General features: G+C 40.0%; 1 protein-coding gene across 1 annotated transcript in view; it reads right to left on the reverse strand.

Annotated features, from left to right (window-relative positions):
* The window catches only part of tmtc2b (transmembrane O-mannosyltransferase targeting cadherins 2b), an 83,865-nt gene that overhangs the window by 22,508 nt on the left and 47,576 nt on the right, over positions 1-13,781 (reverse strand). Inside the window, exons 3-5 of the mRNA XM_004568261.2 lie at positions 2,351-3,197; positions 743-857; positions 187-272 (exon numbers count right to left, since the gene is read on the reverse strand). Of these exons, the coding sequence (XP_004568318.2) occupies positions 187-272; positions 743-857; positions 2,351-3,197 (1,048 nt within the window). The remainder of the gene's footprint in view (positions 1-186; positions 273-742; positions 858-2,350; positions 3,198-13,781) is intronic.

The following is a 13,781-nucleotide window of genomic DNA, read 5'->3' on the forward strand; positions in this document are numbered from 1 at the left end:
ATCAGGCTTTGAAAGCAGTCGCACAGCTGCACCGAAGGTTTAATTCAGCTGTACACACACTGGCCTTTGCCACCTCTTCCCTTCCCTTCACATAACCGCAGCCAGTGTTCGCTGTTGCCTGGACACAGCACAACCACGACCACAAGTGCTGCAGATTGTCAATAAAAAAAGGAGAGCTGTACTTACAAGCCAGAGTTGGCCGGCTCCCAATGGCCAGCTTATAGTAGTGAAGTGCCTCTGAGAACTTGTTGCTCTCCTGTAGCAGCAAACCACTGGAGCAGACAAAGGAAAAGACAGTTCTGACAATTTAGAGCTTTAAAAACTCTAAAGAGGAGATCGTTTCAGTTTAAAGCCTCTGTTATGATTAAACACCAACATCAGCCAGCTGATAAATGTGAAGGGAACAGTTTCGCAAACCACAGACATTTGATCACACTGAGTACTGGCCGGTGTTTTGTGTTTTCCCCTCAGACTAAAACAGCATCATTAATAACGCTGTCAGGCGGACAGCGCCCCGGGGAATTGAAAACAAGACGGCACTTCCTCTCAGAGGAGCTCTGATCAATGTACACATGAGAAAGGAGAGTTTTTCCAATCATTCATTCACGTTTTAAGACAATGAGATGGTTATAAATGCACAGTAGCATCAACAGATTAAAAACAAACAAACAAATAAAAAATTTGGGGCCAATGTTTGACGAAAATATTGAATGCAACAATAAGTGTGATTAAAAACACTCACAGGTTATAGAGCATGTCAGCCATGTTGCTGCGGTAATACAGGGCATTTCTGTAAGCCTGCTCCGCCCCCTCCATCTTTCCCTGGCTCTTCAAGACATTTCCAAGGTTGCCCCATGCTGACGGGTCACGCAGGGTCACAAAAGAAAAGGTTAATCAAAAGAAAAAGAAAAAAGTCGGTGAATTATAACAGCAGGAGGAACATTTCTATGGCAAGTAATCATTTTCTTTTGTTATTCACAGCCTCATGCTGCCGTGGCTTCAGTGCCTTTTAACCTCTGAGGAGGACGTTGTTCTGCTGCAGCTGGCATACCAAGACAGTACTGCTGAAGAGAGATGGCACACCGGGGGAGCTTTGTGTATAAACCACCAGTTTTTCCAGTGTGTATGAAAAGAAGACCACCACAGCGCCATTGAATAGCTAACGGCATTAAATAGCAAAGAGCAGTAACTGACAGGAGATGTAAGGCTGCCAAGATGTTTTGTACATATTGTGCAGATACTCTGCAGTGTGGAAATACATCCAGAAAACATGAACTAAGTAATAAATACGAAGAGAAAAAGGTACAATAATGGGATTTAATGCTTAATGGCAGCGTGCAACATTAGCATCTCTTCAATTTGCTTTGGAATAATTTATAAAGTGTACAGTATTAAAAATAAAAGACTATTATGACTCAAGAGATGCGCCTAATGAGGTGCACGCTGCTCTAAATGTGTAAGAGTAGTACTTTTTAACCTTGAGGTATTATTCCATCTCCCCTCTCTAATACTCATTCAATAGGAAGATAAAATCCATTAACGGGTGGTTACACTGCTGTAATGTGCAGCGTTTAAAACACACAAGTGTCTAGGATAACAGGAAAAAAATAAAAGCTTTCTTCATTCACCTGCTCTGAATGCTCAGTGAAAAAAGTGTCGTAAACATTCTGTGTATTCACAATTTCACACTTTGTGTGTGTGTGTGTGTGTGTGTGTGTGTGTGTGTGTGTGTGTGTGTGTGTGTGTGTGTTTGTGTATGAGACTGGGCTCTTTTCTCATCTCATATTAACTTTATTGAATGTGAGTCGTGGACATTTCTGCTCCTTGGTTCGGCTGATGGCCTGCCAAAACAAACAGCTGTCATGCCTCAGCGCCGCTGCAGAATCTGAAAGGGAAATTAGCTAACACAACATGCCCTTCTGCTGCTTTGTGGGGCCCTGTCCTGCTTCTCCGTTCAGCAGCTCCAAGAGCTTCGGTTTGGATAAGAATCATTGTTTGATGACCTTTAATATGAAGCTTTAGAATATTTGATCTTTTACTAAAGGTGCCAGTCACAGATGGTGCCTTTCCAATTAAACAGATTGCATGCCGAGTATAAGAAAAGTGTCAGATCAAAAAGTACAGCTCTGTTGTATTCCTTAGAATAATACTAGACTCGTAAGAATATTGAGAGTTAAAATGTGTTATTTGAGTTATTCAGGATGATAGCAAACTAATGGACGGTGCACATAATCAAACCTCACCTAAATATTTGCTTTGAATTATTCAGACAAATAAATATAATGGTTGCATATAAAGTGTGTGTGATTTTACATGTTTACACATATACGAATAAAGGCACACATCTTACCTTTAGCAGGATTGACATAAATCCCTGACTTGTAGAGCATTTCTTCATTTTGCCAGTCCTGGTTCCTCAAAACTGTTTTGACACCAAAAAATAGAACCAGGGCTGCGCTGGAGTACACCAACATTGTTCTGGATGATCTGCGGCGTAGTCGGATGTAGAGGGACCTGATCCCCACTGCAACCAGCAGGCAAAAGCCCATACTCGGGATGTACAGTACTCGCTCGGCTATCACAAATCCCACATAGAAAAACAAGTTTGTGGCAGGTAGGAAAGGGATAGCCAAGAGGCCCAGTGAGAACACCACAACATTTTCAGTGGTAGGTAGCAGAGTCCTGCTCTCATAGTGCTTTTTGGTCCCATTTTGCGTATTATTTATGTGAGCATCCGTATTGGAATTGTTCACGTGCTCATAATCATTATAACTGTAACTGTGCCCATTACTGCTCCCATTTCTGCCATTGGTGTAATGATGCACTTTGCCATTAGTGTCCTTTCCCCTCGGTGCAGGATGTGTCCACAAGCCGAACCAAGCTAGCAACAACAGACCAGAATAGAAGACAACTGTATGAAAGTTCCTCCAGTCAGCAAGGCTCCTGATCAGAGGCACGGCATCCATCGACCAATCGAAACTTAGTGTGTCTGGGCAGAGGAGGAGCCAGAAGTTAACAGCAGGAAGGTAGAAGAAGGTCAGGGTCCTGGTGATGAGCGAGGGCGAGTCAGCCGCTGGGTTGTCAGAGTTGGAGAAGTTTGGAGGTTTGTTACCCATCCAGTAGAAGCGACAGGCCAATAGGAGGAATCCCCACGCTGCCAGCAGAAACACGTTCAGCAGCAGGTGGGCGTTCTTTCTCTGAAAGACAAAGAAAACCAAAAGCAGAGATTATACCGTCAATCTGCAGGAAAGGAAAGTAGGAAATGTTACAAAATATACTGCAAACATTAAAGGCTCACACTGCAACTGTTTTCTCAGTGACTGTACATTTGCGACTCTCGGACCTTTACTTTCACTTTGACCCAGACCAACGAGTGGAAGAACAGAATCGCTGCTTCGACTACAGACGCAGCGAGTCATCGGAAAGTGAATGATTCAATAACCATTCCTAAAGCGTTGACTAAACGGAGCAGCTTTGAAATGTGTTTCATCAAAATCTTCAGTTGTGCCCAGTGTGTGCTTGCACAGAAAGCTGTGAAATAAAAGCAATTACGTTTTGTGACACCTTTTTCCCTTCTTTGAACTTCATGCCTTCCAAGAGGAGGAACACCACATAAAGTTTTATTAAAGCCAGAACATTAACACTGTGTCAGTTTGGGAATTTTTCAAAATAAAGGTGACCTTGCATCCTAATGTTCTATTTATGGCCTCTGCAGACATAACAAAATAAACACAACTACATAAACTCCATTCATCGTGTTACAGGCTTAATATTAAACACTTTCCCAAATGTTGTGTGGAAATGCCGATGCAATATTTATAGCGTGTTTGGTTGTTTAATCATTTGCTGGCACAGCGTTGAAGAATTACTGGCTCTGTTTCTCCACGAGCCTGTTCCAAAGTTAGGACCAACCGACCTTTTTTAATGTGCTAATGTTGGAAAGTCTAACTTAAAAAAAACATGTTTGTGTCCTACAGCAGAAACCTGTACACGGCCTCGAAATAAAATGAATGAAAAACTGAAAATATTATTTCACACCCCAAACGCACATAATATAGATCATCAAAATATGATCTATTGGCTGATAGCTCACCCAAAGAGTCTCAGCCACCTGCATATAAATCACCAGGGCATCATTGATGCTGTAATCCAATTATTTAAGCTGAAACCCAAGGCAATCCTGAACCCACAGTGAATGTGATCTTTCTCCTTCTCCACACGCCAAAGGGGATGATGATGTCTCATCTGTGATCATAGACATCATGCCACCACTGCTTAGGGGTTGTACTATTGATTTTCTCGCCTGTCCGTTGTCATTTCAGATTGTATCTGTGAAGAAAGGCTTCAGTAACCTCTGGGGACAGCTGTTGTCTGCTAATGATCACTGCAAATACAAAGAGCTGTCGCTGCCACACAAAGGCAGCAGGAAATTAGGCTTAAAACACAGCAGGCGACACCATGGAAATGATCTACAGACGAAAAATATCACATTCAGCGCATCGAGATGGAGAGGGTGAATATAAAAGACTCGTACATAAAAGGCAAACCAACAGAAGTACTTTGTAACAACTCCCACTGGTGTGATACAGTGAAGAGTTAAATAAATCAACTCCCAAATGGCTTCTTTCACCTTATGCAACAACAACAACAACACACACTCGCAGCTGAATATTGGATATATTATTCAAAACAGTTTGGGGAAATATCACAAGAATGAAAAAAAAGATCTCACATAAGGTCAGCTCTGTCAAACCCTTCACCGGAGGCCTGACATCAACCCCCAGCGATTCAGTATTTTGTGGGGATGTGCCAGGATATGCCACTGTTGGATAAGTCGTTTAGGCGCTTGGCAACAAAAGGTCAGATCCAGACCACAGTTTCTCATTAATCTGAGCAACTGTTGAAAGCGTTATGGTCAGCTCCCTGTGGAAATCCAGGGCAGATGGTAGGATGAAGACAAATTTTCATTAGATGCTATTAAATGACATCAAATTAGGGAAATGAAACAATAAGTCGCTGTGCAGGATCCTAATAGATGAACCACTCAAGTGAAACAAAAATCAATCTAGTTTAGATTTTATGTTGAAAGGCTAGACAAATTCATAAAAAGCAATGACAATTATTTTGACCTAACCACCTGTCTGTGGTAAGGTCAAAATAAAGGTTAGAAGGTCTAGTAAAGAAAAAAAGAAACTATCTATGATCTGCTCGCTGCTGGACGAAGCACAGAACTGGTCAAAATAAAACATAAAACAATGAAATGAGACAGATCCTCAAATATGCAAATATGAAGCTACAGCTAGCAGCTGATTGGCCTAAATTAAACCTAAAAAATAAAACAGCTTTTTAAATTTTATTTTAAACAAATCAAACAAGTGAGAAGTGTTAACTGGGGAGCTTTAGAGTCAGCATGAGATGTATCACCTTTGCACAGAACCAAAGGCTTTTACTTTGTCAGTCATTGTGCCATTAGTTCATATTTGCTGCAAAGACATGATACATGGTATCATTACCTCTGCAAGAAGTCCCAAAAATGAACATGTCGATACCAGTCAGAATAACCTGTCTGTCTCATGATAAGTTCTTAGCGAGCTGCACACTGCACATGTGAATGAATTACATGCTTTTTGGCTTTGGGTAGCACTGAAAATCAGATGCACTTATACATATAGCAGTCCTTTAAAATGATTGCCCCACAGCCCAGATTTAAAAGCTGTCATCTGAACTTCGTATGAACTCTTCTTTTCCCCGGCACTTTTAATCATCTCTAAAATCACAGAAGCTGTGTCCAGTTTTGAATCTAAGCAGGTGAGCAGGAACCCTGCAAAGAAATGAAGTGGACTGAAATGGTCTTTGAGGCCCAGCGGCTGTACTTTGAGCAGACTTTAACAGAGAGGCTTGCTGAGCAGTGTTAATACATCTCAATGACTGCTTCAGGGAGATCCAGCTGGGATTTATGAGGATCTTTGACAGGCTCTTTAGATGACTCTGGTTTAAGCAAATCTTAACAAGACGCTACCAAGCTGCAAACTTAAAGCACTGCAGGAGAAACAGGAAGAAAAGCTCCGTCTGTTTTTGACAGATCGTTCAAATCTGAGAGTCCTCGGTCACGGCGCCCGATTCGTACAACAATCGAATGTCCTCTGAGGTGGTTTCAGTGCTGTTAATGAATTATGCTGTAAAAAAAAAAAAAATCCTATAAAAACGGTAATATTCCGGCAGCTGGGGCGCCAAAATAATACCAGAAAATAACAGAAAATAACTTTCCCATGAAAATACGGTTATTTTCAGTAATGACAATACAGTTTGTTGCCCTAATTTTGCATGGGATTTTGCCTTTTTCAAGTGCTTTTAAACATTAAATTAGGAACAATTTAATGTGATTAAACAATGAAATTACCTATAAACAAGGTCAATGAATGCAGCAATATGAATAATAATACGTAAATGTACAGAAATACACAGTTGGTTTAAATAACAATGGATTGCATTCATATAGCGCTTTATGAGACCCTCAAAGCGCTTTACAATTCCACTTTATAATTCCCCTCTGGTCATCACCAGGAGGCGGTAGGTGAAGTGTCTTGCCCGAGGACACAACGACCGAGAGTGTCCGAGCCGGGGCTCGAACCGGCAACCTTCTGATTACAAGACGAACTCCCAACTCTTGAGCCACAATCGCCCTAAATAACAATAATAATAATTATTATTTGATGTAAAAAAAGTTTATACGAATCATTTTATATATTTTTCCATAGAATTACATTTAACAGTTCAATCTTTCAAATAACGGACAAATATTTGTGAAATGATGATGCATTTGTGAATGTATTTTATCTAAATATGCTCATGTACAGACAGATACATTTACAAAACAAGAAAATTATACTTTATTACATTTAGAGTGATTTAACGTTAATTTACATTTGAAATATAGAATCAGTCTATTTATGTGAATTTAATGATATTCTAGAAGAACAGTACAAAACTGTAAAATACTTTTATATCACGATTTTTTTTACAGTGTACTTTTCTGCAAATAATTTTTGTTCTTGGCGTGATGCAGATCGCTGTCTACTGGACAATGAAGTGGCAACTATGTTTCAGTTCAGTCCATATTCACCTGTGACAGCCCTAAATTCTAATCATTCTTACCTGGAAATGTGACAAACAGATATGCCTCGACTCTTCCCAGAGAGCAGCTAACACTCAGACACCTCCTCCTTAACCACGTCCATATGCCAGTGCTGCAGACTGAGGCGGTGTTTCATGCAAATTCTTGTGCTGCACTGAGGTTCAACTTTTTCTATGCATATCGAAGTCTTCGGGCAGCACCCAAAACATAAAACAGCCCTTTGATTTTGCTTCAGTACACATTTGTAACTCCATTACTCCTCCTGGCATACTTCACCAAATGCACTGACCTTTAAAAAAATATATAAGTGGCAAAAGAAAAAAATGTGAAAATGTATATATTCTGGGACATGAACCCCGTCGCTATAATCTCTGGAATAAACAAACATGTGCATCCTCTATACTATGCCTCCAGTTAAAAACATCTACTGTTCAAAGGCATAAGTTCAATTACTACCAGGCAACGGCTCCCAGGGCGCTACGGCTCTATTATGCAGGAAAACCAAGGCGTTCCCGCTTTGTGTCTTTTGTCAATAATCCAGTTTAGTCTGAAATAGGTGGTTGAGCACAACCCTGTAGGAGGCATGGGGCAGTGTTTTTTTCTTCTCTTTTGTGTTTTAGCAGCAATCAGCTGAGAACTGAAACAATTTAGGCTTTATAAGGCATGCGTGTGAATAAAATATCCTTGGAGATAAAATGCAAAACAGGCCAATTACAGAATCCCTGTTTGTGCTTGCCTTTTTCCATGTCTCCACTTTGATTAGGTTCATTTGACTGAGAAGAAAACTCAATCAGGTTTTTTCTTTTAAACATCCATTTAGTTTTGTGAATGAAGGTTTGTGGCAAAAAAGTGGAAAGACCTCAGGGAGAAATTTAATTAATTTGTTTGGAGAAAAACGCTCTTTTCTCAAGGTACACACAAGCCTTTTTTTGCATTTGGTAAATGGGCATTATTCTATCGCGCAAGAGAATAAAAGAAAAAAAAATCAATCACACAACACATATAGGTAGCCCATCAAAATGCAGCGCTGTGACTGGCTTTCACTTCAGCGAGCACCTAACTGAAAATCCAGTGAAAGAAGTGGCATGTCTGACCTATCCCCACCTCTTCATCATTACTGAGATCAATTGTCTGCAGAAGGCCTTTCATCAAGATCCTGCCTCACATTGATAGACTTATAATGAAAGAAAAAATGAGCTCAGGGTACCAATCAGTGAGTATTACCTCTGTCACACGCATGTGCACACACACACTCCCAGAAAGCTCGAATTTAGTACGAGTCCCTAAAAAGTCTGCATAAACCTTTCTGCAGGCTTGATGGATACATTCTGTGCTCGTGCCTTTGATCTTTAACTGCTGGATCAACTAATCAAGCTTGTGGTTGATGGACCACAAATTTACCATCTATCTCTCTGCTGCTGCAGCTGCTGTGCTCTCCCTTTGTTAGACAGACTTTGGGTGTAAAACATGATAGTTAGCAAGTAAGACAAGATACGAGCCTGTCCATTTCCTAACAGTGTGTTATGGATCACCAACAGATGGCTGATGATAAAGCTCAATTAGCGGCTCGCAATTTTCTCTCACATGTGCACCAACTGTTTTATTTTATTATTTATTTAACCCTTTTATTTTATTCTATAGTAAAGAAATATAATAAATGTTTGTTTTTTATGCTCTTTGGCTTTTACGTTTAAAGTTACATCCGTGGCTCATTTTCAAACTCCTCCACAACTACAAATTTTTGGTGACTGTTAAATTACTTAGGGGCAATGTACATTGAAATGTATTGTAAGATATAACAAGTTAGTTGGATCAAGCTGCGGACTTGATCTGAGAAAGACAAGTGCAACTGTGTAGCATGAACAGTAATTTCAATGCAATTCTATTCTATTTATGCAGCGTCAAATCACAACAACAGCCGCCTCAAGGTGCTTTATATTGTAAGGTAGACCCTACAATAATACATACAGAGAAAAACCCAACAATCATATGACCCCCTATGAACAAGCACAAGCACATGAACAACAGTGGGAAGGAAAAACTCCCTTTTAACAGGAAGAAACCTCCAGCAGAACCAGGCTCAGGGAGGGGCGGGGCCATCTGCTGCGACGTCTATTAACACATAGTGAGTGAGAAAGGTGACTGAAGAAGAAATACTCCATGCATCAATTTACCTGTAAAACGGAGACTCTGTTTTATGGCTGCCTGATAATCACTGTAATACTGGTCAGTACTAAGATGATGATTAGTATTATTCAAAACACGTGGAGTACATTGCAGTGAGAGAGATATGTTTGTAATGAAGAAGGAGGTAAGACAAAGTGGGAAGGAGGCCTACAGGAGGGGAATCCCACCACACTACTGATCAAAGACACTGACATGTTAAATGTGAAAATAACATTTTCATTTGTAAGTTCTGTGGTATCACCTGCTGTGGAAAAACCTGGAATTTATATGATGAAAGCAAGCAAATGTGAGCAAGAATATTTCCAACTAATACATGACAAAATATGCCAGTTCACGCTCTCTCAGTCAGCCTTTATTAACCATAATCACTGCAGCAACATGGGATCCATTTCTCTCAAAACCATTAAGTCAACATTCCAGCCTCGCTCACTCTGTTTCTAACTGAGCCGCTTTAAAGGCCCTTACTGTAAAAGGCTAAAACATGTCATGCTTTCATGCTGCAATCAGAGGTCAGACAGAGTCACTCTCTCCCATTTATTCTGTCATCAACTGCAATCAGACATCTATAGATTTGTAATGGCACAGAGAAGGTGAACCTTATTCTGTACAATCAGAGGGAGCAGCTGAGAGGATGAAATCTACACGTAAAGGGAGGAAGGTACTGTTTGTATCCACGAGGAGGATGACAAACTTGCTGAATGAAGAAACAAAATTTCATTTCATTCACTAACTTCTGCCATTTTGCATTTGTGAAGTTTGTGAAGTTTTTCCCAGTTTATTTGCTGGGTCACATCTGAGAAACAAAGAATGAAACGACTCTAAAATCACCTTCTATACTCTGTATACACACTGGAAAAGGCAAAATGGTCAGGCTGCCCAAACAATAAGAACATAATGACAATGGAAAACCAAAGTGGACTCAAAGCCTTAACGTTTCACAGACAATATTTATTGAGTGAAACCACAGAAATGGTTTGAAAAATAAACCGACTGTTCCCGATTTCTGGGCTTTCGTTTCCCATATTTATTTGTACTGCAAGGGCCAACCAGACTATGTGACCGCTACTGCAGATTCGCTGCGACAAGATGCTGATTCAAGCTTGAAGGGGGGGAATTTTTTTGTTGCTGGAGGGAGACGTGTGTGTGCCCCGCGCTGCTTACAGTACAAGTTCAAAACTTTAAAGATAAATGAAAAAAAAGTAAAAATGTTGCCAGTTGTGTCCAGACTAGATTTATTCTGTACATGCTTGGATTCTCTCTCATTACTATGCATTTGGGAGATCAGAGCCATTGTGTTGTTGGGTTTAGAGCGGCAGTAAGCTCCTACGGTGCATGAATGAATGACTCAAAGCCAGAGCAGGGTCCAAATCTAAGCAGATAGACTGTCGGAGGAATGTCACATGCTGGTTGTAGAAATTGTATTCTTCCTTCTGTCAACCACTTTCTGAACCACTCTGTCTGGTGTGTCCTGTTACAGTTGCCCACAGAAATAGTGACAGCATGTCATTTGTTACTGTGAATACTGGCCAGTAATAAGCATGAGAGAAGCCGAGTAAAGTAAAAAAACAAAAAGATGACTTGTTGTGTAATAATGATGAAGAGTTGACACAAAATAAAAAACAATTAAAAATGAATCTGAGCTGAATCATCAGTTTGTTTTGACGGCTGTTTGTGAGTCTCGCTCCTTTCACACATTTCCATTAATCTGACAGTATTCGAATCAGCTTTATGTCTGAATGAGCACCTTGCTCCTGACTGAAACCCTCATATTGCACTGCTACACTCACATATCATCATTTTAAACAAAAGTGCACACCGTTTTCTTAAATGGGAAGGGCACAAAACTACGTCTGTTTAGAATAGAATAGAATAGAATAGAATAAACCTTTATTATCCCATAGATGAGAAATGTGGGTGTTATACAGCTCTTATAGCAAGGGGTACATCAAATATAGAATGAAGGAACAAAGTGGTGCTATATACATAAGCAACTGAAATTTATATATACAGATAACAATGTACAGAAATATGTATATATTTATAAAATATGTATAAATGTATGTATGAGCACACATCAGTGATTGACATTGAACTGGGCATTTTTAGCTTGTTAGGCAAATGTGTAAACCACTGCACTATGGAGCTCTGTTTATATTACTACTACTACAAATGCTTTGTCATAGTTTTCCAGTGTTTTTTAGCCTTTTTTAATGTCGTGTTTTTACAGTGAGTCTTAGGGGAAATTCAATATGTTAGAATTTTTTTTAATTTATTAAATGTAAATGTATTATTTAATTTAAACTATCCTCACTGCCGTGGAGACACTATGGGAGGGTGTGCTTTGCCCATTTTCCTCCTCAGGCACTGTTTCAGGTGTTACAGTCAGACCTTCTCCTTCTTTTTAGCAGTGCAGGGTTCATTCTTCTCTCAGCACTGTCTGCACTCTACCCAAAGGTGAAACTGTTTGCATTGATTTAGAATAATTTTTATTCACTGACATACCACAGTAAATATGCTCATGTGCACATTTCTTGAACACAACAGTATTTTTGTGTGTGCACTTATTTGTTTCATTGAGTACAAACATTTCTACACATTAGAAAAAGGAAAATCTTGGAGTGAGACTCCTGCTCTCAGTCGGCCACAGAAACACTTCAAAATGCTCTTTGAGAAAAGACAAAAAGCAACGAACAAACAAGCACAAAAAAAGAAAATCGACCCATTTCAAACATGTCGGCACCAACAATAATCTACAGACATCAAAGAGTGCACAACAGACACACACCTCATTGGCCTGAGTACACAAAGACGGCTCCAAAAATCACCGTTCATGTTGCGTTCACTACGATAGTGAACTCTATCACAGTGAAAGACACATTCTGTGAAGGGCAGATTAACTATGACACTCACAAGTAACGACTTTTTTAAGAAGCAGGAGAGCAGGACACCGTTCAAAGGGAAAGACTGGGGTTGTGATGAGTACAGTCACCAGACCTTAACTGAGTGATTCAGCTCATTGTTTCACACAATTCACAGAATGCATCATCTGGTAAAATCCATGGCGAATCATAAAAGTCACCAAAGAAGCACGCAATTACTTTAATTTGTAGTTTTCAGCAAAGACACTAAATCAAAAAAGCCCAAGCAGAGATGGGGATCTAGAGAGTGAATTATTGATCAACATTACAAAGAAAAGGATCAAACAGAAAAGGAAAAAAACCTTTAATATTCAGGCATCCCAGACATCTTTCCGTAGGTCTTCAATAAAATATCTCAGTACAGCTGTATGGTGAGATTACCAATGAGTCGGGGAGTGACAGAAAAATTAACAGATGTGCTGGCACAGAAACCAGGCAGGTCTGACATCTCTTTTGCAATAAAAGGATTTAAGATATTACATATTTTACAGCTAAGTTAACACGTTCTAAAGGTATCTTTAATCCATTGAAGCCTCAATACAAATCACATCGTTGAAGAGGCTTCGTCTCACAATCTGAACCCATGTTTACAACTGATGGATTGTTCAATGTGGCTTGGCTTTACCACTGCAACAATCAATCCAGTGTGTCATTACAGAGAAACTAGAACTGGGTGTGGGCCAGATTCCATCCACACCAAACGGATGACTGAATGTTTAAGGACAAAAAAAACCTGCAACTCAGCAGCTAAACAAGAAGGAACGGGAGATTATTAGAGAGAACAGCCAGAAATGAGGGGCAAACAGCTGAGGAGCAACACTTGGCTGCGTTAGCATGCCCAACAAGCTGCATGTGCTTAATCACAAGTTCAGCACACTGGAAGAAAATTTCCTGGCTCCACATGAAACTCTTTGTTTCAATACTAGCTGAGCATATAATCTGAGAGGAGAACAGCAGCTCTAAACGGACATAATTAGATCAAAAAAGAGAGAAAAGTTTACTGGAGTAGTTTGGGAGTGAAAAGCTGAAACAATCAGTTCTTCAGACTCCACGATGTCATCTTTATGGATGAATTTCACCTATAGTTTTATCTTATAACGTTAGTGCAGATAAAACACTATTAATTTGGTCTTATATGCAGGTGTGTGACTTTTAATGCAACATGACTTTGAGGATGAGGAAAACCCCCAAACCCTAAAAGAAAACATGATTTGCATGGTTTGAAAATGCCCAGAGGGATCCTTCATGACTGACTGATTTGATGAGTTCAACATCACCAGCTTGGTGTATTCCTAAATAGCATCCAGTGATTGAAGGCTCATGGGTAGCGACAGGCCATCCAGCAGAAGTATCTCACACAGACTCTACATCCTAAATTATCTTCAGTAGACCCGGGGTCTTCGTCTTTGTCCCTTGGCTGTTGCATCCATTACCATCGCTCTTCTTTAACACTTCTAACACATTCCAGCCCTCTTCCTTTTTTGCAGATGCACAGTTTCTCATCAGTTCTTGTCCATCTTACTTGGAACGCCCACGCTGAT

Source organism: Maylandia zebra, linkage group LG7 (assembly GCF_041146795.1).
Source record: "Maylandia zebra isolate NMK-2024a linkage group LG7, Mzebra_GT3a, whole genome shotgun sequence".
In the NCBI taxonomy this organism is placed as follows: domain Eukaryota; kingdom Metazoa; phylum Chordata; class Actinopteri; order Cichliformes; family Cichlidae; genus Maylandia; species Maylandia zebra.